The sequence below is a fragment of the Falco cherrug genome, chromosome 4 (assembly GCF_023634085.1).
Source record: "Falco cherrug isolate bFalChe1 chromosome 4, bFalChe1.pri, whole genome shotgun sequence".
NCBI lineage: Eukaryota > Metazoa > Chordata > Aves > Falconiformes > Falconidae > Falco > Falco cherrug.
Genome location: NC_073700.1, coordinates 17,145,926 through 17,172,373, shown reverse-complemented (window position 1 = coordinate 17,172,373; position 26,448 = coordinate 17,145,926). Strand labels below are relative to the sequence as shown.

General features: G+C 46.9%; 1 protein-coding gene across 24 annotated transcripts in view; it reads left to right on the top strand.

The window, feature by feature from the left end:
• The first annotated feature begins 1,190 nt into the window (after positions 1-1,190).
• The window catches only part of MAGI1 (membrane associated guanylate kinase, WW and PDZ domain containing 1), a 355,855-nt gene continuing 330,597 nt past the window's right edge, over positions 1,191-26,448 (top strand). For 14 of the 24 annotated variants that reach the window (XM_055707400.1, XM_055707408.1, XM_055707389.1 and 11 more), the window contains exon 1: positions 1,192-1,888. In XM_055707400.1, coding sequence (XP_055563375.1) covers positions 1,603-1,888 — 286 coding nt within the window. In that variant the 5' untranslated portion in view covers positions 1,192-1,602. Of the gene's footprint in view, positions 1,889-26,448 lie in introns of all 24 variants that reach the window. The other 10 variants (XM_055707399.1, XM_055707398.1, XM_055707395.1 and 7 more) reach the window with 2 other exon arrangements.

Sequence of the window (26,448 nt, the reverse complement as noted above, 5' to 3'; positions counted from 1 at the left end):
TGTGAGCGAGGGACAGGCTTCCCTACTTCATCTAGGACAGATGTAAGGGCAGGGAAGGTGCCCGTTACCCCTCTTAGGTCTGTGAGCTAAGCCTGGCTCATCAGCTCGGCCAGCACTGGAGGACGTCAGGCTGAGCTCCATCTCCAGCTACAGCCATGGGCTCCCCGAGCCCACCGGCTCTCCCGCGCTGCACATCGTTTTGATACACACATGGCTTGAAAGATGGGAGATGAGAGAACAACGCAGTTGCAGACAGCGGGCTGTACCGGCAGAGCAAACGTTAGGGCAGTGCGAGGAGCCAGACCCGGCTCTTTGTTTCCCTGTGTCACTTCTCAGTCCCGATTAGCAGCAAAATAGGGCACACACGCATCTGACAACTGAATTCCTTGCTGGAAGGGGTTCGGTCATGCATAAGACTGCTCAAAATGAGGCCTGGCTTTCAGGTTTGGAAGCGTGGAGTGTGACCTGGAAGGGACAGCTGGTACGTGCACGCTTACTTATTTTCCCCTTTTGAGTTTTGCACCAGTTCTGGGTAACTTTGAGGAGTCGTGGCCAAGGGCACGCAGAGGGATGCGCGTCCCTTTCCCCAGCAGACACACCTCGCTATAGGTCTGTCCAGCTTCCAGACACCCACACGGGGGAAAATAAATCGGGAGAACATGATTAAGGACACAAATGCAAGCACTCCGTCCAGGAGGGGAGAGCTAAGGGTACGAGCATGGCTCTAAGTCAGGCTCGCACAAGCGCTTTGGTACCCTTTTCGTGACGGGTTGGTGCAAGTTTTACTCGGGACTTTGGCTGCATCGCGTCCTCCCCCTAACAGCCCCCTGGAAAGCACAGGTGAGCGGCGATTCCAGAGCTCTGCCGCTTGGAAAACCCTACAAATCCTCCCGGGAGAGCAGAGCATTACCCTCCCTCTGCCCCCGAAACTTGAGCATCTCCACGGGCTGAACTTCCCCGAGCGGCGCCGTGCGCCGGGCAGCGCCCCCAGCCCCCTCGCCGAGCCGGGGCTGCCCGGGGGCTCCGCCGCGCCCGGCCCCGTCGGCAGCGCCGCCCGCGGGAGGGGGCCCCGGCGCGGGGCGGGCGGGGGCAGCGCGGCCGGGGGCGCGGGGGGGCCGGGCCGGGCCGGGCCGGGCCGTGCCGGGGGCGGGGAGGCGGGCGGGGGCCGGGGCGGGGTGTGCCAGGGCGCCTGCGCCGGCAGCGCGGAGCGCGGCGGAGCGGGACGGACCGAAGTGGAACAAAACAAACGGGTCTTTGTATCGCCTTAAAGGCGCCGCCTCCGCGCCCCGCGCAGCGCCCGCGGAGAGGGGCGGTAAAGCAGAGCAGCAGCGCGGGAGGGCGAGGACCGCCCGGATTTGCTTTTTCAGCGCTTTTTTTTTTCTTTTATTTATTTTTTTTTTAATAATAACGCAGGCGAGGGACGGCGCGGAAGGGAGGGCGGGTGGTGGGTGCGCGCCCTCCGCGGGCGCGGAGCCATGCGCGGTGCCGGCGGTGATGGCTTGAGGGGCCGGCGGCGGCGGCGCGGTCTATGAGGCAGCGGGCCGGTGCCCCCTGCGCACCTGCTTACCGCCCGTCCGCGGGCGCGGAGGGCCGCGCAGCGCCATGTCGCGCGTTGTCCAGAAGAAGAACCACTGGGCCAGCCGGGTGCGGCAGTGCTCGCTCACCCGCGGGCCCGGCGGGCAGCTGGGCTTCGCCCTGCTCGGCGGCGCGGAGCACGGCGAGTTCCCTTACGCGGGCGCGGCGGCGGGGGACGGCGAGGCGGCGCTGAGCGAGGGGGAGCTGCTGCTGGAGGTGCAGGGGGTCCGCGTCTCCGGGCTGCCGCGCTACGACGTGCTGGAAGTGATCCGGAGCTGCAAGGACCCCATCGCGGTGAAAGCCGTCCGACAAGGTGCGAGCGGGACCGCGGAGCGACGGGGCGGGGAGGGCCCGCTCCGGGGGGTCGCGGGGTGGTGGGGGGCGGAGGGTCCCTGCTGTAGTGCTGGGTGGCCGAGGGCGAGTGCGGCGCGGCAGGGAGAGGCGAGCGTTAGCCCTTTGGGGCTGCACAGGACCCCGAAAGGAGTTACCGGCGGCGTGTGGCGGTGCCCGTACGTTTGCGGACACTGGTGTGCGCACCTTTGCCGTGGGCACCCATCCCCGGGCACCTTCTCGTCCTGACTCAGCCCGGAGGCCGCCCGCAGTTTCTGGCTTGCGTTAAGCACGGCGAGCAACTGCGTGAGACTTTCCCTAAGGCTCCGCGGAGCGCACGGCGCTCCCTGCGGGGGTACCACCCAAGGGATGCCGGAGTACCCAGGGGTGCCGGGGCACCCAGGGGCGCCAGGGCAGGGGGCTGCCTCTGGGGCTGACCCCCGGAGCGGCCAGGGCAGACCCGCAGCAGGGGGAATGTGGTGGAGATGCCCTCCTCCAGCTGAGCATCCTTTCGAGCAGCCGCGCTGCTGGGATGACCGGAGGCTTGTTCAGAAAGTGCAGCACGTGATTGCCGGCTGCCTGCCTTGGGAAGGGAAAAGCTGTGACCCTCCTACGAGGCGAGTCCTTTCACTGGCTGAAAGTCAGCTCAGGTTGGCTTTTTTATTTATTTATTTATTTATTTTTAGCCCTGTATTGCCCTAGGTGAGGGCACATCTGTGCTCCCAGCCCTGTAGTGCACAGGTGAAGGCATGCACAGGTAGCTCTCCTGTTTGGCAGGGGAAGAGGATAGGAAAAGTCCTCCCATGCAAGATTAAAAAAAAAAGAAAAGCTACTTCCCATTCGTGTACTCGCAGCAGTTGCTCAACAGGTTAGTGTAACAGGTCTGGCTAATGTGGCTTGTGATTTCCAGGGCAGGACTTTAGTGCCAGGAAACGGCTTGTGTGGCCGCAGCGCTGGGGTTGGCAAGATGGGCAGGAGGAGCGGGACAGCAGCCGGACACCTGGAGGTGTGCTGGGGCAAAGGAGCACCCCAGGGCCAGCACCAAGTGGAGGAAGGAAGGGAAGTTTTCTTTGGATCACCCAAGAGATTCCTCAGGGGAAAGTTTATTTAATCATCCAGACAGGTCTGCATCCCAAACTTGGGGTGTTTGCTGTGGCTGGTGGTGCGAGAGGGTTTTTTTCTGTACTTGGTTCAACCCAGCTGGTCGCTGCAGACGTTTATGGCCAGCTGGCAGGACTGTCACCTGAAGTCTTGTCCCTAGCCTTGCTGATGAGCTGAGCTGAAGGGCTGCGTGCACTTGTTTCACAGCCATCCTTCAAAGCTCCGGTGCCATAGCAGATCGTAGCTGTGGGGTGTCGGAGAGGAGCTGAGCCAGGCTGTGCAATCCCCCTCTGCCACCTGCTCCCCTTTCTGGGGCAGTGTCAGCTCCAAGCTGCCGGGAGCTGCTGTACTGAAGCACAGCTACTTGTTAGTCATTTCCAAGAGTCACTAGAAATTCCAGCAAACAGCGTCAAACTCCCAACAAAACCAGTTTTCTTTAAACAAATACGTATTTTGCCCTGATGCAATGTCTGGGCTTCACTGGGAAGTGGGGAGGGAACCTGAGCCTGCTGGTTTCCCTGCCCAGGCAGGAGGGGGAGAAAAGCATGAAGAAAAGTATGAGGAAATCAGGCAGGTTTCTTTTTGCATACTGATTGTTTTAGCAGAAGTGTGAAAATACAGCTTCTGATGTTGTAATGTGATCGGTGTTGATGATGAAGGAAGGTGCGTTAAAAAAACCAAACCAGTGGCCCCCCTCGCCAAAGAAAAAAAAAAAACACCCAACCAAAAAAAATAAACTTCCCAACCAAGCAATTTGTGATTAAACTTTTTGTTATTTTGGAAACACTAGTAGTTAATCTATATAGAAACATCTCATGGAAATATACCAGAAATGACAGAATATAATGGTAAATATGTCTCAGCCCCAGGATGTGGTCGACAGAAGGGGCAGAGCGCCTTGGCTGAGCATACTGGTTGGGTTTACCTGGGAGTAAAAAAGGGAGAAACTTGGGAGAACCTGGGACAAAAAGGTTCAAAACCCTGTGTGGAGCCAGGGCAGGCACTTGAACCTCGGACCATCCCTGTCCAGAGGTGAGAGCCAAGCCCCTGGGTACTGTGGGATTGTAGTCGTCCCTGTCCCCCCCACCCCCCTTTAAATTTTTTAAATGCTTTATTAGACAGGAATGCAGAACAGAAAAAAATACATATTTTAAATCATTAAATGTTTTTGTGGTCTGGAAAGCAGTTCCCTTGTGCCTGTCAATGGTAGCCTGGCATCTGTGCACAGTTCTGCACAGAGTGGGCACCTCCCTTGTGGATCAGCATCATAAGCTTAGAAAAGGAGAGTGGTTTAATTAAAATGCGTTACGTCTATGTTGATTAAAAATCTCATTATAGGGATGGCAACTGTCATTCAACAGGAGGTGTGTGGCACTAGAGAAGACAGCAAAGGAGTGTGAAGATAAGATTGTAAACACATTTTTTAACTATGATTCTCCTCCCCTTACCAGTTCTTAGTGCCTAATAGACTGGTGCTGAAGTGCTAGGACAGTATTAGCCTGGAAATGTGTGTATTTTACTGCCTTGTCTATTTCGTATGGCATTTACAAGGCTGGAAAACCAGGAAATTTACTATAAATAAGTCGGTCATCTGCAAGCATGAACAGAGAAAATAACTGTTCTGACCTTGTACTTAGTGGAAGACAAGGGACTGGGATGTGAAACATAGGTGGAGTAGGCTGTGCACAGGGTTTATCATTAAACTAGGGTTTATAGATGTACAGGTCTGCATACGGTATTTTTTTCTTGGTTTTTTGAGTTGTAAGTTTGAATAGGCTCCTAGAAAGTACAAAAAGGAGGAACCGATATGAATTCTCTTAATTGGAATAACAGTATTTGCTGCTCATATGGGATTTCTTGGTCCTTCACTTACCACGTGAGAAAGAGTGAGGAAAGCTGAAGAACTTTAACAAAGCTTTCCCTTTTTTTTCACCATATGTGCCCTTTTTTGGTATTTTGTTTGAGGAAAAAAATACACTGCCATAGTTGCCTGGTTTTGGGGGAGAGAGAGGAAGAATCTGCTGCCATGTATCTTAGTAACTTTCAGAACTGTCAAATGTGTGAAAAAACTCACTTAACATGTAGTGCTTCTATGACTGACTGTTTCCATCTTGCATCGGTGCCTAAATTCTGATAAAATTGGCAATTAACTCCTGTGGAGTTAATAAATGCGTTTTTATTATTAGTTTGTCTGAGAGTACAGAATTAATAGATTGAATTATAGGAACAATGGTCACATATCCTTGTGTAAAACTGCAATTAACACAATGATTTCTCAGCTGTATTGTGAATATTGAGACTTCCTTGAATACACTTCACATTTTGCAAAATAGCTCACTTGGATAAATCGATAATGTATACCTCATTTGGATATATCAGTAGTAAAATCGTGCACACTGTTTCTTCTGATGTATCTTGGTTAAGAGAGTCCAACACAGCAGAACAGAAGTTTTTCACGCCTTTCTTCACAAGGGAAGAGTTAAGGCTGTATCTATACAATTGACTGTGTTTCGTTTAAGGTATCTGGGTTTTCTTTTTCCCTTAGTAAGAGATGGGCACACTCAGATTTCAGATTGCAGCCTTTTATTTTATTTATATTTTTCTTGGTCCTTAGTTAGATGACCTGAACCAAATCATACCAAACTAGATGCTTGGTATGGGAAGCTGTTGAAGCTAGTATGTTTCTGTGCTTATTAAGTTGTTTCTCAGTTCAGCGCTTTGCTTCCCTAAAAAGTCTCAGGTTCCCAAGCTCTAAATGGCCAATGGCTTTGAAACCAGGAGGTGTTGAGATCAGTTTATGCAGTTAATAATTTTCATAGTACTTTGCAGCTGGGATGATCCCACAGCAGGGAGGAGCTGTGTGGGTTTTGTGGGTTTTGTTTTAGCCCTGTGCTAGGCAAACAGGAGCAGGCGTGATCCCAAACAGAGACGGTCACTGTTTACTCAGCGCTATCAGCTGCATTTGTTTTTTTCAAACATTAACTTGACCCTAAGATAAATTCTGAAATACAGTGCAGTGACTCAACGCTTCAATGTCAGGCTGGCATTTGCTATACGAAGTAATCATGAAATGTTGAAACCAGTTGCATGTACTCATGTGAACGAAACCAGCTTCTTTCAAAAATTTCAACTAGCTGGCATTTGGGCCTTTTAATTTTATGTTCCTCAGAGATCTTGTGAGAGAACTGCTGGTTTTGTTACTTTGGGGTTTTTTCAAGGAAAATTTGGTGGGAAAAAAGTAAAAGAGAAGTCGATGCATCTCTGAATTTTAGTGTGTCTAGTAGTTTAGCAAACGCTGGGAAGCAGAACGTCACTTCTGTTAGCGGTGGTGCTGAACATCCCGCGCTGAGCGCGATGCAACAGTGCCTGGCATTGCAGAGACCGAAAGCCAGTGCCGATGCGCGTGCTGCCCCGAGGTGCGAGCTTGCCTTCGGGGTCAGGTGCAGGCAGCTGCCCCTGTTGGGCCAAGCGAAGGGAAAAGCTGTTTAGATGAGCTCTTGCTATTCCTATTTTACTTCTGCAGCATCACGCCGTGAGCCCCAGAAAGTGTTTTCCTTTAGTCTTTGTGTAGCTGAGTGCTGGTCACTAGCACGGTGAGTTCTGTAAGTCATTTTTCCATTTGAACCAAATTCTTTTAGGACCCAAGCGGATTGGAAGTGGGGTGAAAGATTTGCCACCCACAAACTTGGGAGACGTTGATGCATTTTAGATTTATAAGGCCTGTTTTCAGCGCTGACCCACTGGGATGAGCATTGTGCAGGCTAGTCACTACGGAAACATAAAATAAAGGCAGAATCTCTTTTTCCATCACTTTACTGTATTTTGCTACAAATCAGTAATCTGCTTTCTTTAAAGTAGTATGACATTTATTAGTCATGAACTGTGTATGTCTGTGTATTAAAATACTGCTGTATGCAAGACCTTATCTTTACTGTGCCTGAATTTACAGTATAGTACTTGTCAGGATTTAGAAGGTGATCCTGCTTGTGGCAAACCAGCCATCCATCCTCTCCAGAGCCATGAGGTAGCACCCCAGAGATGGACATCAGAGCCTAAGTGCCACATCTTTGCTGTTATAAAAGTTTTCAGGAATTAATATGATCCCTTTAATGGCATGAAATGGGATTATATTTTCCACAATAAAGTTAATCTTTCTACCCATTGAGATGGGACTCCAGGCTTCTTCTTTATGGCCGGTCAGATCACAGAGCAATTAAATCACAATTATAATCTAACTGCGATCAGTCATTCAACATTGCAAAATAAGATGTTAACACCATCCTGCGTGTTGTTGCGGTTTATTTTTGAAGACCAAGTTATAGCTCCTGCATGAGTGTATTACTGACCTGCTATTCATCTTCCATGTATCTTGTTAAAAATGCAAGAACTTCTTTTAACAGGTTTGAAAGCCAAACCATCGATAGCTTATTCTGTTCCCGTGTTTGGGATTATCATTTTTTTTCTGGTTCGGGCTGCAATCATTCAGGGATCTCCTCTGCCTGTTTCTGCATCTCTTTAGCTCCTGCCTGAGAAATACCCCGACTCCTTTGACAGTGTCTGTATGCACAAGGAAAACATTTGCCCAAGGGCAGCTACAGTAATGTGTAAAGATCTGAGCAGCACTTCTGTGGCTGCGCAGAACTGATGATTTGGGCCAACATGTCCTTCTTTTGTTAGATTTCATCATTGCCCAGTTTGAAGGTAACATGGAAACTGAGAAGATGCGGCTGCCTCGAGGGCTTTTTCCATCCCGTTAGCAAGGTCTGAGCTGTGGGCAAGGGTAGGATCCTCAGAACCTCCACGGAGGTTTTTTTACAATAATTGACCAAGTTTGTTATTTACATTCCCTTACTTTAGTCCAGACACAAGCTATGCTTGCTAGTTATTTCAGGTGTTTGGTTTTGTTTGTTGTTTTTTTCCCCACTTCCTCAGACTTTGACTGGAACTTGTACATCAGGACATATGGGTTGTGATCTTTGCGTGCTGCAGGTGACTTAAATTTCTTGGTGAAAAGCATGGAACCCTGGTTGTTTATGAGTAAGTGCTGTGAATTTACAGGAGTATGAAGAGTGTGAGGCTAAAGGTTTGCTGAAGGCAGGAATCCTAACCATGAGCAGCTGCTGGTACTTTGATTGCTGGTACTCAGACCCCTTCATCCCACCTGCGCTTCTCCCAGCTCCGTGTCTCAAATCCTGGAGCAGCAAAATACGGGATCCTCCTGGTCCAGTTTTCTGCAGTTTTTCTCTAGCTTGGCTTTGGAAAAAAAATATCTTTGCCTTTTAGAAAGTGAGTATTAAGTGACCTTTTTGCACCAAGGGCACAGGGATGGGCCATCCCCCCTGTGATGTAGCAAGGATCACCGGAGGCACCCCTGGCAGGACAGAGTAAACAGCAGCTTCTCGGTGCTGACTGACAGCGCTGCTGAGCGTGCAAGACCAGCTCCTGCAGAAGTGTGATTTGCACCACTATCATCATTTTCTCTGTCTCTCTTGACACTTGATATTTCGTTTCCCTCACTTTATATTTCAGTCTCACACAACTCACATTGTCTTGGCTGTTGTGGCGGTTGGACAGGTAAGGCTCCGAGTCCTGCTGGACCCGGCAGCCCACAGACATCCACATGTTAAGTGCATTTGATGGTCTTAAGTGTGGGGTTCCCTGCAAGGATCTGGTGTCGGGAAACAAACTTAAGGCTTGGGCTATCATCCAGAATTTGTTTTCTACTGATCTGATAGAGAGCTGTGGAAGAAGCTGCCAGTTTCCAAAGCAGCTTGGCAGCTTTTGCATTGGGCTGGTAAGTTGGCAGATTTGGATTATTATTTTTTTTTCTCCTTAATTTTTATTTTTTTGCATTTCCTTCTAGACCAAATAGGTAGACCAACATTCTTCTTGGCCCTGCAGGAGCAGCGTGGCTCAGGGTAGCTGGGATATTTTTGTTGAGATCCACCCTTCAGTTTCCAAAGGTCAGACACTCCATCCATCCTCCCTCCTGTGACATTTTAAATGGTTTCCAGAGCTATTCTGCTGCTATGGGCAGGAATGATGGCACCACTCTCTCTGCTAGTCCCCAGTCCTGACTTTGGCATCATTTGTGCTGAACTGTTTTGTGTTAGTAATATTATTTAAACCTACATAAATTATTTTTTTAACGGCCCCTAGTAGACCTTGGAGAAACAAAATAGTTTTTTCCTCACGTCCTGATGTTTTGGGTTACATTTTTACAGACTTGGCTTTTGACTAAGAACAGTTCCTGTTTTTATATTTGAGAGGGCTTGCATCATAACTTAAAAGAAAAATAAGGTAAAAATATTTGTTGGATTTCATTGACTGTCCTCTGTTAGACTAAACAATAGCGCTTATTACACGGTGTGAAAATAATGCAAAGTGCCCTGTGTTCATAATGGAACAGGAAAAAAAAAAACCAAACAAAGCCTTTGGGATGATTTGCAAAGTGGAACAGATGCCCATACAATTGCGAGGCATTTGAATAAGGAATCAGTTTTGCATGGTTTGCTAATTCTTGACTAAAGAGTTCATTGTCTTGGGTTATACATCTGTAATTTTGGAGCCCTGAAGTCAGTGCCTGAGTACAATTAGGTTGGGAAGAGACCGGCTTTTCTTTCTTCATATCCTTAATCACAGTGGCTTGTTTTTTGAGGGGAAAACCTCAACTCTGGGTTTTTCATTTAGTTATTAACAAAAAGCCTTTGAAAAAGAAGCTGCCTAAAATCCAGCCACTCCCTCAACACAAACAAAGCTGTGTAGATATTGTGTACTTTAAAAAAACAAAAAAAACAACTTTGATGTTCAACTTCTCTTGTTCCAGTTGTGCAGATCCTGTGCTAAGTGAGTGTTAGTCCAAACTGATGACAGACACAGATGTCTTGGATTTTTTTGGATGCATGAGGGAGAGGAAAGCTACTTCCCAAACAGGCTGAACTGGGCAGGTGAGAATCTGGTCTGCAGAAGAACTGTGAAAAGGCTTTTCTTAAAAACAGCAAGGAACATGCATGTCCTCCTCCTTTCCCAAAGGTGCGGGTAGAACTCCCACTTAGCAATTTAAGCAGCAGGTACATGGGAGGATGCTGCAGGGGCTTGGAGGTGCAGAGGAACAATTCCCTGGAGCCTTGTGGTAAAGCAAGGATGGCTGGAGGAGAGGCAGAGAGAGATGGGCAGCAGGAGATACGTGAAAGATACCAAAAGCATTGGACTGAGGAAAGATTGCCATGTTTGCTCCTGGATTTGTTACTGATGCTGAGGCTGACTCTAAAAGCAGAGGCAGCTGAGTGCTTTCTGCAGGACCAGCCAGGCGCGTGGCTGTCTTTCCAGCTGATGACAGACCCCAGTCTCAGAGTGGTCTAGACCACCATCGTCTTGTTCCAGGCACCCTAAATGCTTCGCTGATGTAGAATATAGGATGCAACTTTGTTGTTGCATATCCCAGTGGGATGTGGTGCCTAGAAGTCATGCCCCTCCAGGCTGTTGCTGGAGGGCAGCCTGCACAGCTCCCTGGCCAGCTGGGGATGGCCCGGGGCGTGCGGCACAGCGCAGCCCTGGGGTAGCTGGATCCCCAGTGAGCCTGGTTTGGCTGGACCTGGGGACACTGTCACCTCCAAGCTGAGCCTCCCCATCACAGTCCTGGGGGGCAGGACACCTGATGGTTTGTCCTCTTCCTGTCCTGAGGGTGAAAGAGGGATTAGTTTGATGCAAAACAAAGAATCGTGGCCTTCTCTTTTCCCCAGTATGCATTTTTCCTTAAACAATGAAGCAACTAATTTAGAATATTCTACATATTCTTAATGTGCGCTGATTGTGCTCCAGAGGAACAGCACCAGCCTGGCTGCATGAGCAGTCTAGAGGCTCTGCTGGGTTCACCCTGGGGCACTCTGAGCATCAGGGGTTGGGTTGTTTTTGAAGGAAATCGGTGAGTTTGTTCCTTGGGAGGGAATGGCTTTGGGTTTTTTTTTTTGTTATTGTTAGATTGTCTTCTGCCCGTAGCCCAGCAAACATTATGTATTTGGTTTATGTGCAAATACCAAACTTGCTTAGCAATGGCAGGTAGGGTTTTGTAAACTTTTATATAGTCTGTGTGCACTATGGAGTCCTCCCTGTCAACTACTATCTGCTGTTATTAATCAGACTATTTCCAAATGGGGATCTGAGCTGACAAATACTTTTCTACATACATACATAGCTGTATTACCCCATTTTCTTTTTCTTTTCTTTCTTTTTTTTTTAATGAAGAAATATGGACATGCTGAAATTGTTGACCTAATTTCATGTGAAGGTATTTTTGTCTGAACTTAACCACAGTCTATATAAATCCTTCATGTCGCAGGAAGCTTTGTTCACTACATGTGGAGCGAGGCAATTAAATCCCCAATGACCATCTCTGGCTTTCTGTGGGAGACACGGAGCTGTTCTGGGCAAAATCCGGGCAGGGTGTTGAGGACACCAGGGCTGTGCTGGCCCAAGCGTTGCCTGCTCAGAGGGTTTACGTATAGGGGAAAGTTTTATATCTACACACAGCCTGTACCCAGTCTAAGAGGAGGGGCTTGTGAAAATACTGTGTATCACCTATCAAAATAGTTTGAATTCTTGGGTGAGGCTCTTAGAACATGTGACTGGTGTGTATATATGAATAGATATGTATATCTTTAATTTTTGCATTCATATTGTCAAATGCTGTTTCCATGAAGAATTCCAGAATCTCTTCTTCTTGTCTTTTCTTTTTTTCTCTTCCCTTCCCCTCCCCCCCCCCCCCCCCTTTTAAATAGAAACTAATCCCATGACTCCGGCAGCTCGGGCTGTTAAAGAGCCAATGCCATGGATTTCGCCATAAGTGGTGAAATTTGCTGTTGGCACAGCTATTTGAAAGCTGAAGAGTCTGAAACCACCACCATTATGGCCGAGAACAGTTCCCATGCCCATTATCTCATCACAAGATGCATGGGCAGCCTCTGATCCTGTAAAAACATTCACTTCTGTGGTGTTCCCGTGGTGAAACCGTTTCGGTGATACTTGTGCTGTAAATCATCTGCAGGAACATGTTGGTTTTGAAAGGCGGCTCGCCCATGAGACCTCTCTTGCTTTCTAATCGGGTTATGCGACGTGGCTGCTGAAGCAGATCCAGATTCCCTTTTCCTGGCATATGCTGGGGGCAGCTGCTCTCTAGACCTTTGTCTGGTCCCTGTGAGTCATTTCAAGAGTGCAGGAGGGAAAATTAGAGCACGCCTATAAAGCTTATCTCAGAAAGGTGCCCGGTTTCACCATGCACGCAGGTCTCGGGCATTTTAAAGGCAATAAAGTGGCATTTAGCTCCCTCATTCCAGGGGCAGGTGGCAGTTACACTTTAACAGAAGGTCATTGCTTTATGAGGGTGGGAGAAGTGGTGAACACTTGGATGCACGAGGGCAATCTTTCAAGCTTGCTGAAGTTTGGGGCCCTCTTGTGCCAGGCAGCACATGAACCTGGGAGTTGTCCCTGCCTGGATGCTTTGCAGGCGGAGAGTGAGGACTGAGAAGACCCCAAGTGACATTTGGAGGGGGGAAGCCAAGCACCAAGGCTGTGTGACTCAGTTGGGATGCTTGTGGCAAGAGCGTGGGCCTGCAAATCTCAGCTCCCCATTGCTGTGCTGGGGGTTCTGCTGCTTTCCGGATCCGCATTAAAACAGGGGAAATGGATAAACTGCTTCAGGTGGAGCAGCTCCCTTCTGCAACGCCAGGCTGCCCTGCTCAAGTGGAATTTTGCCATGAGAGTCTTTCCATTTAAAATACCCAATAGGTTTTTTTACTGTCTGCTTGTAAAACGTGTCAAAGGCTGATGTTTTTATCTGCAGAAGAGATGACCTAGGGACTATCCAAGGTGGCTTTTCCATTTATTTTTGTTTTCTGTTGCCAATTTTCCAGTTGTATTAGTTGATGCTGGAAATACACACATATCAGTTTTTCCAGGAGCTAAATACAGTGCTTTTTTTTTTTCTTTTCTTTTTTTAACATAGTTCTGACAGGATAGGATATCTTGGTCACATTGCAAACTGGTAAGCAATTAGTTTGTAAATTTGGATCTGCTGAAGTTGTTGCACATGAGAAAAGCCCCAGTAAAAATGAGAGTGCTTAAATTTAAGCATGTGCTAATGTAACGCATTGCAAAAGGCTTTTTCTGTCTGTATGGTTGTAAAAGTTGCTGTAATTGGTGCTGAGGCTTGCCTAAACCAGTGTGGAAATTGCTGTTTACCTAAAAGCTGGGCAAGTTGTCACAATCCTGAAAAGCTCAGATTTTAAAAGGTTGCAGTGGATTAACAAAAATCTGTTTCAAATTGATTCAGCATAGCTGGTGCGTAACTCAGCCTGGTCATCGGTGCCCTGCTTCAGGACTGCCGTGCTTGTGCCAGGCTGAGTCCTGGGGCGGAGTGGGTGACTTGTCATTGCATCTCGCTGTAACGGCGCTGCCTGCTCTTCCCCCAAGGGTTGCTGGGGAAAGCAAGGAAACCCTGGCTCCCAAACTGGCTCGTCACAGTTAACTTTTATTTTCAGTATTCTCCTCTCGGTAGGCACGGCAGCAGCCCCAGCGGAGGCTGCCCGGATGGGATCTTGCCCCTGGCTGGGAGTGAGCGTGTTTTTCCACGATGTGATGCGATTGAGCTGGCAGGGAAGGTTACATCAGCTGCCTGGCTGGAGCCTGGGTCCGGAGGTGCTGGGTGCAGGAATTCGTTGGCTGGTTTCTGACAAACAGTGTTTCTGCAGCACCTCCCTCCCTCCGAGTCTGGGGGTGTGCACTCACCAGGAAGATGAAAAACTTTTCTTTAAAAATTTAGGGACTTTTTAAGCCGCCTTACAGACTTCAATTAAAACTGGCATTCCTCTTTTCCTGTATCGATTGCAGATGGAGGTGGATTTTACCAAGTGTAGTCATGTGGCTGATTTTTGCTGCTGTTCCATTTTTATAAACCTCAAGCATCCTCCCAGCAACCTGTGGGCTGTGTCAGACAGAATCTGCTGCTCCTCCCTGAGCTCCTTCCCATTAGCATCACCAACTGATAAACAAAATTTCATCAAGGCCTCTAAAGGACAGAACTTTCGTGTATTCGGACACAGCAGCAGCACTGCTGAATGCTGATAGCTGTCTGAACCAGTGGCAGAAACAGTGGGGAATATTTATTGTGTGTTTATTTTTCCTCAAAGTCCCTGATGTAGAAGAGACTTCAGCATTATTATGCATTGCAGTTGATCATGTTCAGAGAACATTTTTTGCCATAAAAACATTGTTTCTAGCTCAAGTTTAGCAGTAAGATGCTCTTACACTCAGCTGTCTTTCAGATGATATTTCACATCAGTGCTTTGTAATATCCAGATGAGCTTTAAGTTGTGACATTTACAGCAAATATGTCTGAAGCTTCTGCCTCTTGGAGGTAAATAAGCGATATTCACACTTCTTAGCACCCACTCACCGAGCTGCCTGAAACCAAGTTAAAAAATACAGAATGGTATTTGCATTGTTCCTCCTCTTCTCTCAACTCTGCATTTCCTCTTCACTGGTCAAATCAAACGGCAGTGACATTTCAAAGTCTTCCTGAATGGCAAAATTAGAAATATTCCTTTTCTAAGAAGTCTGCAAGAGGTAGTTTAAACATTGCATGCAGCTGCTCCGGTAGGAAGTTGTTTAGCTTGTCGAAATCTCTTTTACTGCAGAACCTCTATTGAAAATGACAAATTGCTTAAAGCAGTTTCCACGTTAGTCTTTAAAAAATTCAGTTTCTTTCCATCCAGAACACGTGGAAGGCATTTGTGCACTTGCCTGACTTTCTCTGTCCTAAGGCTCACACTTGATGGCTTTGGACTTCATGTAATTTCAGATGCAGCTGCTCGGGTTTTTGTTTTCCTCAAGTTTCTATTGAATGGGGATTTGCCCCCTGCCACTGCCTTAGCTTAGACATGAAAAGTCAAATATCCCCCTGGTTCACAGTTTGGGGACCATGGGGAGAGCAGAGGAGGAACACTCCAAGGTCTTTGCTTTTCAGAAGTGATGTTCAGAGCATTGGGAAGTCCATCAGTGGAGCTGGGAAGCCTGCGTCCACAGCCAAGTCATTGTAATGTCCTTTAAAAGCATTGAGCGGTGTTAACGCTTCACAGAATGACAAAACATCTTTTGCTTAAATGTTTTCAGCTCCTTCTCCGCTGCTGTCACTCCAGCAGAAGGACATTGGCAGGCAGGTACCAGATACAGAGCTGTATGGGTGGCTGTAACTGAAGTAAAAGTGAAAATTGCACAATTGAAACAGCTTCCCACCACCTTCCTTTATGTTTTAAAGAAAAGAGATTTCAGCTTGCTGTGCTCAGGTGAGCAGAGCGGCAGGCTATGGGATGTGTCCCATGAGGGTGTACTGCTGAGCCTTGCACTTGGCCTTGTGAAAGGAGGGGGTGCGGGAGAGAAGCGGGTCTCCTTAGCAATGCTCAATAAACGGCAGGCTCCAAAAATAAGGTGGAGAGTATATTTCTGGAGCCTTGACAGGCTGCCATGAGGCTTCCTGCACTTTTCCTTTCACCTGCAATGAGTTGCACCAGCGTATTCCTTTGCAGAGCTGCTTTTTGGTGGCCCTGCTGCAGCTCCCCGGTTGGAGATGGTCCATCCCAGCGCCCCGAGCAGGAGGTGGCGTGCCGGCTGCCGGCATCCTCTGGACTTGGCCAAAAGGCTTTGGACTGCACCCAGGTCTGTGGGACCCAGGGCACATGCTCTTCCCATTCTGGCTGGAAGGTGCTTTGCCCCAAATAGCATGGGATGAGAGGCAAGCGGCATTGCCCCGTTGCTCGGCTTGAGACAACCCTGTTGCTCAAGAGGGATGATTACCAAGTTAGACAGCAGTCAGGAGGGGATCTGAGGACAATCCAGATGCTTTTTCTATAGCTTGAAGGCATGTCATATACTGGAACTTCTATTTTTACTCACTTTTTTTGGTATTACTTTTTTATCTACTAGGATCCCTTCATTTTTGGCAGGCTTGGGCTGATGCCATGTTTTGACTTTTTTTGTAGCTATTCCTTTGTTGCCTTTTAACACCTCCTTACAAGTGTTGTTTTTTCTCTAAGAGGGTACTTAAAAAAAGTAACAGTTACAAATTTTCTGGCTTTGTTTTTTGTGAAATTGACCTGGTGCCAGAATGATGCTGTTTTCTTTGGTGTAGAATGTGTCACAGCAGATCCAGGTGCACTGTCTGCCCTCCCAGTTGCTTTCTTGTTGCAAATACTGGTTAATATAATTTCTTTTAGAAGATGGCACCTGCTGGTAAGATAACCCGGCCCTGGGAGAGTGTCCTGATCTCTTGTAGGCAGAGGGCAGTTTATGCCTGCAAGCACGGAGGCTTTATGTACCTTGTTTATGATGTTTGTTGCCTTTTGTGGAATATCGGATGCTGCCTTTGGCTATTCTTGTTATGTGAAGAAATGTCTGTTCCGTTTCTGAACCCTGCAGAGCTCCCTGATATCAGGCATAAAATATTTTTTTAATGGATCTTAAAACTGCCTTGCTGGCTGTTGCATCTCTCGTTAATAAATCAGTGCACCCCAAATACCCCACGGATACCTATTACAGAGCCAACCTTTATTTATGGAACAAAGCGAGAGCTTTAGGCCTTCTCCTCTTGCAGCATCTCTGGGTTGCTCTCTGCTTGTCCAGCAGCCAGCATCGTCACAGGTGGGACTGGGTTGCTGTCCTGTTCCCACAGTTTCGTACCTGTGGTTGATAGTTAACCCATTTCTTTAATAATGGTGCTGTGTTTACTCTGGTGACCTTTTTTTTCCTTTCCTGCTCTCCAATCGCAATCCAGATTAAATGCAGTCTCTTCCCAGAAAAACACTGGAGTTAATATTCTACCCGAGGTGTGCTAATAGAACCCCCTGTTACTTGTACAGAGGGAAGTGGGCTCAATGCATTTGATTTAATATCTTGAGTCAAGAGAATGCACCAAAATGTAGGAGTAAATGCCTTTAAAGTACAAGTTGAGCACATGGTGCAGGTACCTGATCTGCAGCATTTTTAGCAATTGGCATGCAATTTTTTTTTTTTTTTGAGGGGGGTGGGGTGAGAGTGAGTGACTGATTTTTGGAGAATACAGACCCAGATGCTGTGTGAGGCTGTGCAGCTCAGAGGGCAGATGCACAGCCTGTCTCAGCCTGGGTGTTGGGAAGGGGTCCCATCCTGCTTTGCTTGCTGTCCCCGCTGGAGCTGGGGCAGCGGTGGCTTCCATGGGGTGAGCGGTGCTGGGGTGCCTGGCTGGGGACGTGCTGCCTGGGGCTGCTGCTGGGTGCTTGCAGGGTCAGGTCTGACAGCAGCGAAGGCAGCGTCCTGCTACGGCCTGTTTCTGGGGCAGGAGATGGATGAAGCATGCAGGGCTGTGTGAGCAGGGACTAGTCCTTCTGTGAACATGCCAGGCGTAAGCTTGCAGGGTTCAGCGCGTTCCTAGGTATGGGTACGGCAAATCACACAATGTTAAAATTAATGAACACTCCATGCAATTTTAACTAAAATAAAAACTGTTGCAAAACTTAAGTTTCAGTGATTAACACCAAAGCCTATAGTCCTGGGGAGAAGTGAGTGTTTGTGGAGCCACTGGGGCTTAGCTCCTGCATTGCTCCCCTTTCAAAGATGCCGTGTTGTGATTTATTGTCTTTCCCCAGAACCTCTGTTCAGCCTTAAGAAAGCAATGCTTATCACCGCTGTTGGCAGGAGCCTGTGCAGCAGTTTGAGTTACTGCCTTTCCATTTCTAGTGCCATGTAAGCAAGTGTAAATCTGTATATTACACCAATTTACATTTGGTGGGATTTGTCCTGACACGTCCAAAGCTTCTGATTCTTGCTCCGTGGAATGAGCAACTTCTTAGTATGGAGCCCTGGGGACAAGACGCAATTTATAATAAAGCTGTGCAGGTAAAAGCAGAAAGGTGTGGAGGGTACACCTGTGGAATATAACTGCACTGACTGAGGAGTTTAAATTCTGCTCTGCATTTCGTCTGGAGTGTTGCACTCCTGACGGCATTGGAGCTTCTGGGCTGAGCCTTGCCTTAGCCAAGACAGGAGCCGCCTGGTGCGGGCTGAGCGCGGCGCCCGGGGCTTCACAGTGGGAAGAGGCCGAGAGCAGCAATTCCTCAGCTGCTTGCAGGATGATGATGTCTTGCTTTTCTCATGTGTGCTACTTTTATTTAGGTCAGCCTGGCTTTTTGAATTAAAAGATGTTTGCGCATATCACTCTAAGTTCTGGTTGGTGTGGTTTTGGTTTTCGATTGTGTTATTGTTTGTTTTCATTTATTTATTTTTCCTCTGCCTAGTGTGTATTTCTTCAGGCCAGAACATGATAGTTTTAAGTAAAGTGTAAACCGTAAAACTTCCATTAACTATCAAGTGATAGCAATGTGCCTCTGCTAACTCTGTGAAATACCGTGTCTTGAAAGTTTATTACATCGGCTTTATGAGATTCGAAGCTTTTTGCAGCAGATGAAAGGAAGGCTTTGCTGTAAAATCCTGTTCCTCACTAATCTGGCTTTTCTTCAAATAGTCTGAAGTTAGATGCAAACTAGCACAGAACTTGTGTGTAAACCTGTGAGGGAGAAGTTGGGCATACATGTGAATAACTGTGAATGATGCATTAAATAAAAGAAGCTAGAAGATGTGCTGTAGCTGCCTGATAAAGACTTCGGTCATTTGGGACTGATTTTTCAAAGAAACTAATTTCTAATTCTAGATAATGAGATTTTTAAGTATGTACTAAGCTTGTTGAAATCAGTAGCTCTAAAGGGCCAGATTATAAGTGATAGCTAAAATCTACAGGTTTCTTTTGGAAATACAGGCTCGTAGTAGAAATTAATCAGTGCAGGGTCAGGGATAGATCCCTGTACAACTAGAAAGTTTAGGGGAAGAAACTTGGTGTGTTACTAGTCCTGGGTTCGCGCTTTCTTTTTCTTAAGTACTGTTGTAATCCTTTTTATGGGTACTGAATTACTTCTGTGACACACCACATTGCAGACAAGGGCAAAAGTTTAGCAATCTGCAGTGCAGAAGGGCTGATTTCATTGCCAGCTGCTGATTCTGGCTGTGCAGCTCTTGTACCAGCCAATTAAACCCACACTCATTACAGCCTTTGTGGTTTGGAAGTGAAGTGTTCCTGCCTTTAACTCATAGTTTTACAGGATGTTGGTTTAGGCTGGGAGTTTGCAAAGCTTGAAATCTTATATTTTCCTCTGGTGTGTGCTCAAGGGGTAGTGGAGGTGAACGAGGAGAGCTGCATGGAGAGCTGTGTGCTGTGGAACGGGAAGGTGAGCGTTTCTCTTTGACAGCATCATGAACCTGTAGTCACCTCTTAAAATTTTCACGGAATATGTAGTGAACTCATGAAATACTACATCAGTAGTATCTGACTTACCAAGTTGCCGCAGATGGGAATGGTCTTTGCTGCAGTGTTGGCCTTGAACAAACGGCTAGTGGTGTAGAAGTGCTAAGCATCCCTTCGCAAGCATATTCCTTCAACTCAGCCACAGATTTCTGCCTGCCCCCCTCGTGGGGAGCTTCTGCCATGTTTGCAGACCGTTTTGGGAAAGCTGCTGGGCAAAGAGGAGGTCTCAGGGGGGAGAGGAGGCAGAAATGGAAGAAGAATGTGACCCTCTGAGCCATTACTGGTGACTGTGCTATTTAAAGTCAAACTTAATTTTTAGCTCTTCATAAACAAATCTTTGTGCCAGCTTTTTATATAGCTCTGAAGTCAGTTGGTGCGGCTGCTGCTCTACAGTTATGTACTCCATGGGTGCCACGGCGAGAAGAGCTGACCTCTCCTTCCCGAAATGCCTCTCGGCACTCGGGAGGACCTTGGGAGAGGTGCTGGAGGGACAGACCTTCCAGCTGTTCTGAACGTTGTGTGACAGCTGCTTTATCCAGGGGTGAATAGATCTAATGGGCGGAGTAAGATGCTGGACTCATTGCAGGTTACTATGGGAGCTGGTGTCCTTCATCCCATGAACCAAGGGACTGTCTTTGCCCCCAGTACTTTTGTATTTGACCTGGAAAACACAGGATTTGCCCTGGAAATGCAGTGTGCAGCTTGGGCAGGGAGGCAGCAAGGATCCCATCTCTCAAGAGAGTGTTAGTGGTGTTTGGTTTTCTTATGACATTATAGCCCTGTTGATTTTAACTTGGAAACTTCAGTGAAAACCACACACGCTGCTGTGAAAATTCATCCTTGGTAACAAGTAAACAAGTGATGGAGCAGTCTGACTGACTCAGGAAATTCCCTCCAGACCTCTCAGGGAGGAGGAGCTTTGCATTTTTCTTGTCCTGTGTTTATTTTTAGTCTCGCCTCTAACATTGCTGATGGTACCATTACAGCCCTGCAGATTAAAGTCTCAGCATGGGGTGGAGTTGAAAGAACGATGCTGCAAAGCAGTCAAAATCTCTAGGATTTTGCAGCTGTGTCATGCTACAGGCAATTAATTTAGTCCATTATTTACCTGCCTGGGTACGGCTTGGTACCACAGCTCTGTGGAAGTCTTTGATTTCCTTGTGCATCTCTTCTTGTCAGAGTCTTTAGTGATGACTGTGTCCTTGTGACTTGAAAGTGCCGTGTTTGATGCTAATATTTTGGGTGTAACAGCTGTCTTTTTGAGCCCCTTCCTCCCCTGAATACATTTTCTGCTTGCTCTGAGGGTATGTTGTGCTTTAGAGTGGAAAGAGAAGAGCTGAAGTCCTGCACGGCTCCCGTCACTTGTCGGAAGCTATCAATAACACTCGGCCAGTTTTGGGTGGTGGTGGTGAGGACAACCTTGACAGCAGCACCCATCTGCAAGACCAGATGATTTACCTGAGAGCTCTCAACTTTCAAGGATGCCTGTTTTTTTTGCCAGGGCTCTCTGTGTTAGTCTGAGTCAACAGAAGGGTATTTGATCTTTCAGTCAAATAATAGTTCTGGGGTTTTCAGAGTCGTCTTTTGCTGACTGTTAGTCAAAGTCCCCAGGGATGGCAAAGGACGTTGTTCAGGACTGCCTAGCGCTCGCAGACTCGTAGGAATGGCAGTTTCTGTTACCAGCCGGTATGCAGTCTGGATTGTATTGCGCCTATTTCAGAGCAAACAGTTCTATCAGAAATAGCTGAATCTAAAGGCATTTGTCTTCTGCGGTAATAGAATCTATACCTGGTCTGCAGTGAGGGAGACATTGGAACAGTTACAAATGCTCACCGGCTGCGGAGATGAGGAAGTGTCACCCTCATTGTGTAGGACAAGGCTGAGGCGGCAGCAGGCAGCCTGCGCCAGGCAGAGCATCGCTGGCAGGGGCTGGCTGCCACAGGCGGGGGTGATGCTGGGCCCAGGGACAGGCTGTCCAGAGCTGGGCTGCCTTGGCTTGGAGAGATGCCCATCACCTGGCCAAGGTGGTCGTCTGCTCCCCTGGCCAGAGCCCTCCCCTCTGTGAGGGCTGGGGATTTGAAAGTAGCTGCTGAGCCCTCTCCTGCGGCTTGTAGACATACTTTAAGACATACCCTCAAATAGTTACTGCGGTGCCTAATTCTGTATTTTAACCTCTCTAAGACTAGTTTTCCTTAGCCGTGGGCAGGGAAGCTGTTGCAGCCTTGGAGAAATTATCTGTGTCCCAGGGAGCGTGTCCAGGAGACACCAAGCCCACGCTTGGTGGATGTGGTCTGGTCAAAATAAGGTGATGCAGAGGGCAAAAAAACTTGTTGACACTCAGCAGTGTCATGCTAAAGGATGTCTTGGTAACTGTTAATGATCCTTGTGAGTCTTCCCATCTTGTGAGTTGTTTGGACTTCGGATAATGTGGCTTTAGGGTGAGTGGGAAGGGTTTGCAGAAGGTTTCCAACCAGCCTGCACTATTTGGCACTTTCCTTAGTGGAAGGGGCGAGTTATCAGAGGTGGGAGGTGGTGGGAATGAGGGGCCTGGCTGTGCTCAGATGCTGTTCTGCTGCTACCCTATGTTAGACCAGAATGTCACAGTGCCATTGGGTTGTGGAGGAGGAGGAGGCTGGTCTAATACTGGGAACTTGAAAAATGTGTTTGAAGGCAAGAGCAACTGCTTGGCTGTTTGGGTTTTTTTTGTAGACTTTTGCCAAATTTGGGTGCTTAGAGAGCAGCTCTTCTTGGCAATCATCTGCAGGCTCTGATCAGCTTCCTTATAATTGAACGCCCTTCAACAAAACCAGCTTTTTTCCAGATGAACTGGCTGTTGGGTTTAGCTTTATTTTTAAACAAAGCAAGATCTCTGGGGGCTGGTGCCTGTTGGAGTCTCTCTGCGATAACGCAGAAAGGTTCTCAGTTAAAATGCAGCTGAAGAATAATGTAAAAATATAGCAGTGTGAGCAGGGGTGGTTACAGAAACTGCGGAGATCTGTTTCTTTACTTGCGAATCTTGGATTAAGGTCTGTTGTTACAAGAAAATCCAAATGACAAGTTTTATTCAGTCTCTATTATTCATGCAGTGAATACCTCGTAAGGCTCTGCAGAAATATGTCCTTTTCTAGACTTACAATGAGTAGACAAACACAATGTGTTTATACCAAATGTTGGAAGATTTACTATGTAGTTTGAAGTAACAATATACACAATGTATTGTAAATTATTCCCTTTTTATAGTTGGCCTACGTTCAGTATAAGATTAAATGCAAGAATTTATGGGATTAAAAAAATACCATTCCAATGCTGAAAGCAAAAAGAATGCTCTGTAATGACACTTTACAGTATATAGTGCTTTTAAGTGCAGTTTTTAGATTTCCTTAATATATTTTCCATGCAAAAGTATGTATTTTGCACTTCAAATAGGATACAGTTTGTTGCACTTACCAGCAAACAGCTGGGGGATTCTAGTGCCTTAACCGCACAGCAGCTGCTAATTAAAAATATATAATTCTACCGTGATTAGCTTATAATGATTATAATCCCCTTAAATTTGATTATTGCCACAGCGTGGTAACCTCAGCCACCCCCTGTTTCATTGTGGGGCCTGTGAGTAACAAAACTGGTCGTTAAGAGCTGATAGCTGGCTCCTGAAGGATTGCTTCCCAAGGAGGAGAGCGCAGGGAATAAAGACACCCCGTGCCCACACGCCTTTGGAGGTGCCTGCTGTGAGTTTGGTTTTTCTGCTGGGTTGGTGTGGCTTTGGCAGGGGCAGGTTGTGGGGCTGTGCAGGGAAGGGGAAGGCTGGGGAGCTGCAGGCACAAATACTGCGACTCCTGGTCAGAAATCCCGAGCCGCGGCACACATCCAGGTACAGCAGGCAAGCGGTGTGCTTCGGTCTTGGCGGTGGTGAATTTTCTTCAAAGCTGCTTTGGCTATGATAGTTTTGTTCTTGTCTTCTGAGTTGAATTTCCTCTCTTCCCCCCCCCCCCCCCCTCCCCCCCTTAAAAAAACCCACCTGGTCAACTTTGCAAAACATAAAAGTCATGCTTTTCAGCCCTAGGATTGCTTTGCTTTCATCTTGTGCCCATCTGCTTATCCTTTGCCAGTTTTTTGCTCAAGATATTTCGTAGCTCTTCATAGCAGGGAGGGGATGGCCTCTTTCTTCTGCAGCACCTGGGTGCTTGGGAAATGACACTGTAGGACAGAGTAATGATAAATAACTGCTGCTGGAGAGCAGTTTGGAAACCTTCGATTCCAGGCAATTTTTTTCTCTCTTGCTGCAGTCCCGAGGCATGAAGAGAGGCCATGTCAAGCACCTTGTCAGAGAGATGCCCTGATCTGAAAGTATGGCTTCTTTGTGTCACTCAGAGTTCATCTCTGACTTGGGGATCTGGTATTAACGTAAGAGCTGAAAGGCCAATTTTAATATACACAGGAGATAATGGAACCTGTCATTACCAAAAAAAAAAAAAAATTCTCCCAGAGCATAAAGAAGTGACTGCATCGGTGTGTTTGTGTGTTTTTTAGTTAAATGCTTGGACAGAGGAAGGCTGGTTCTTGTCCCAGACCAGTGCGTAGACTGTGCCTGCCGGGATGGAGAGGAGCGATGGCGCAGCCGTGCCAGAGCAGGAGTTTTCGCTTCTCTGCTGCTCAGGCACAGCTCTGGCGGCTCTCCCACTCGGGTGAGTTAGGTGTAAAATCTGCTGGAGTCCGGAGGTGCTGGCTGCGCTTTAGCTCTTGGGTAAGGTCTCTGTAGCCTGGCTGCGTGTCGTACCAGATCCCAATAGTTTTGTCAGCAGAGGCGTGCTGGCTAGTGTGAGCTGAGAATTTGTCCGAAGATCTGTGCATTGGTGGGACAGCCAGCTAGCTGGGTCCTACTTTTCTTGTAAGCTATTGATTATGCATTATTCTGTACATCTGATAACACAGCCTAGATGCCTTACTGTATAGCTGTGGTATTTCACAGGTCAGGGTGCAGCTGGGGTGCCTCATATGACACATATGAGGAAAGAGTTGGGTTTTTTTTCCCTTAACGTTATTCTTATTATTCCTCTTAGCTGGTTTGTTTGTTTGTTTAATTTATTGGGATTGACACCAGCTTTTTAGTGCATTCTTAAAAGTGCCAGCTTTTTAGTCCGTTTAAAAATAATAATAAAAAAAAATTATGGAAGACTGATGCACAGGTGTTCCCTTCCAGTTTCATTCCGCCACATATGGTCATGTGCATACAAATAAAGGAGATGCTTTCTGTGCGTGTAGACGATTGATAGCTATTCATTAGGCAAAGTCAGCTAATATAATGCTTGTTAATTTTAAAGCTCTCCTGTGGCTGGCAAGAAACTGAAGCTATCGATTAGGGTCTGAGAGTTGCAGTTCCTCGCAGCTCTGAAGGATGGTATCTGGTCTGAGAGTTACGAGTCCACAGTCAATTTGCTCGTTCACAGGTAAAAGAAAATTTCAGTGACTTCTGACTTTCCGTTTTGGCTCAGCCCTGGAGGTGAGCTGACTGTGCAAAAAGGACAGAGCGACAGAGATTTATGATTCTCTTCAGTGAAGAGGCAACTTGCATTGCCGTGACATCTTGTATCTCAAAGAGGTTAATCACAGCTTTTTTCTGTGTTGCTGGGTTACGTTGCTTTGAGAAAAAACAGAAACTGCTATGAGCAGTATGAATAGCTGAAACCACAAGTCCCACTGAGATTACAGCCAACTCCTCCTAAAGGAAACTGATTCAACCACCAACAAAGTTTTTCATTAGATGATTTTTTTTCTGAGCGAACAAAATACCCCTATTGTGGCATAATTGTTTAGCTTTTGGAGATGTAGGCAGAGTTGCAGCTACATGACTGTTTAAAAAAAATAATTCAACATGATGAGGAGGGGAGGGCAAGGAGACATTTGGCTTTTTATTACATTTTGTAGCATGTTGCAGAATAATGCAGCAGGTTTTAATTTTCTCGGTTTCTGTGCTTTTTGGCTCTGCAAGGGGCGGGAGGAGGAAAGTCTGTCTTGCATTTCAGGATAAATCTAAATCTGGTGGACAAAAGTTTTGGCTATCTGATTGAAACCTTTTGTTGCTGAGACTGAATGACTCTACCAGGCTGGCAGGGCTGGAGTGCTTTGTGTCTTCACATTCGTTATTTTGAACTGTTAAAATGTTATTTACTTGTGGTTAATGGGAAAGTTAATCTTTTTGTTGTAGCAATATAGTAACGGCTAAAAATCAAGCTGACATGCTAGCAGGGGAAATGCAGTGCGGAAAAGCCATGGCAGCAGAGTTCAGACCCACTGATTTAATTTCATGTAAGCATTTTTTTTGATTTCTAGTACCTTGACTTTCAGTGCCCCAGAAATGTACCCAGTTCTTCAAGATGTACAAAACAATGGTGATTTTGATAAACTTAATTAAAGAGGAGATGGCTGAGCTTAGCATATTAATAGTTGTCAGCTGAAATTACTTCTGCAGCTTAGCTGAAGGCCCAGAAATTGGTTTGGTCCATTCTTTCCCTGCCCTTGTATTGACAAAGTACATCGCTCATCAACAAAAGATGTTACAGTTTCATGCAGATGGGCTCGTCCAAAGGCAACATGTACTTAGGGGTTTAGGAAGTGCAGACAGTTAGGAATTTAAAAAATGATGGAGGAATTGGGGATCTCGGATCTGTGGTTGTTAGGGCAGAGAAAAGACAAAGGTTTCCAAAAAGTGTTTGAATATCTGTCCGCTGGAAGCATGATGATTTAAGATGCATCAGACTGGGCTAGCACAAGCAGTTTTAATCCTGCAAATGGCAGTTGTGCTCATGTACTGCCTAGGCTAAATGTAGCAACCATACATTAGGAAATTTTTAAGTATAGGATTAGCCAGTCTGTATTTCTTTGTAGACTTTTCTCATGGGAATTGTCTGGCTGGTTACACCATGACCGCAGCATGTCAGACAATGCAAGGATCTTCCCCGCTCCCTTTATTTCCATCTCTCCTCACAAAGGCAGTTCCTTGGAGTGGTGTCTGTGGCTTGCTCATTTTTTTTTCTAGGAAGTTTGCTCACAAACTCGTGGAC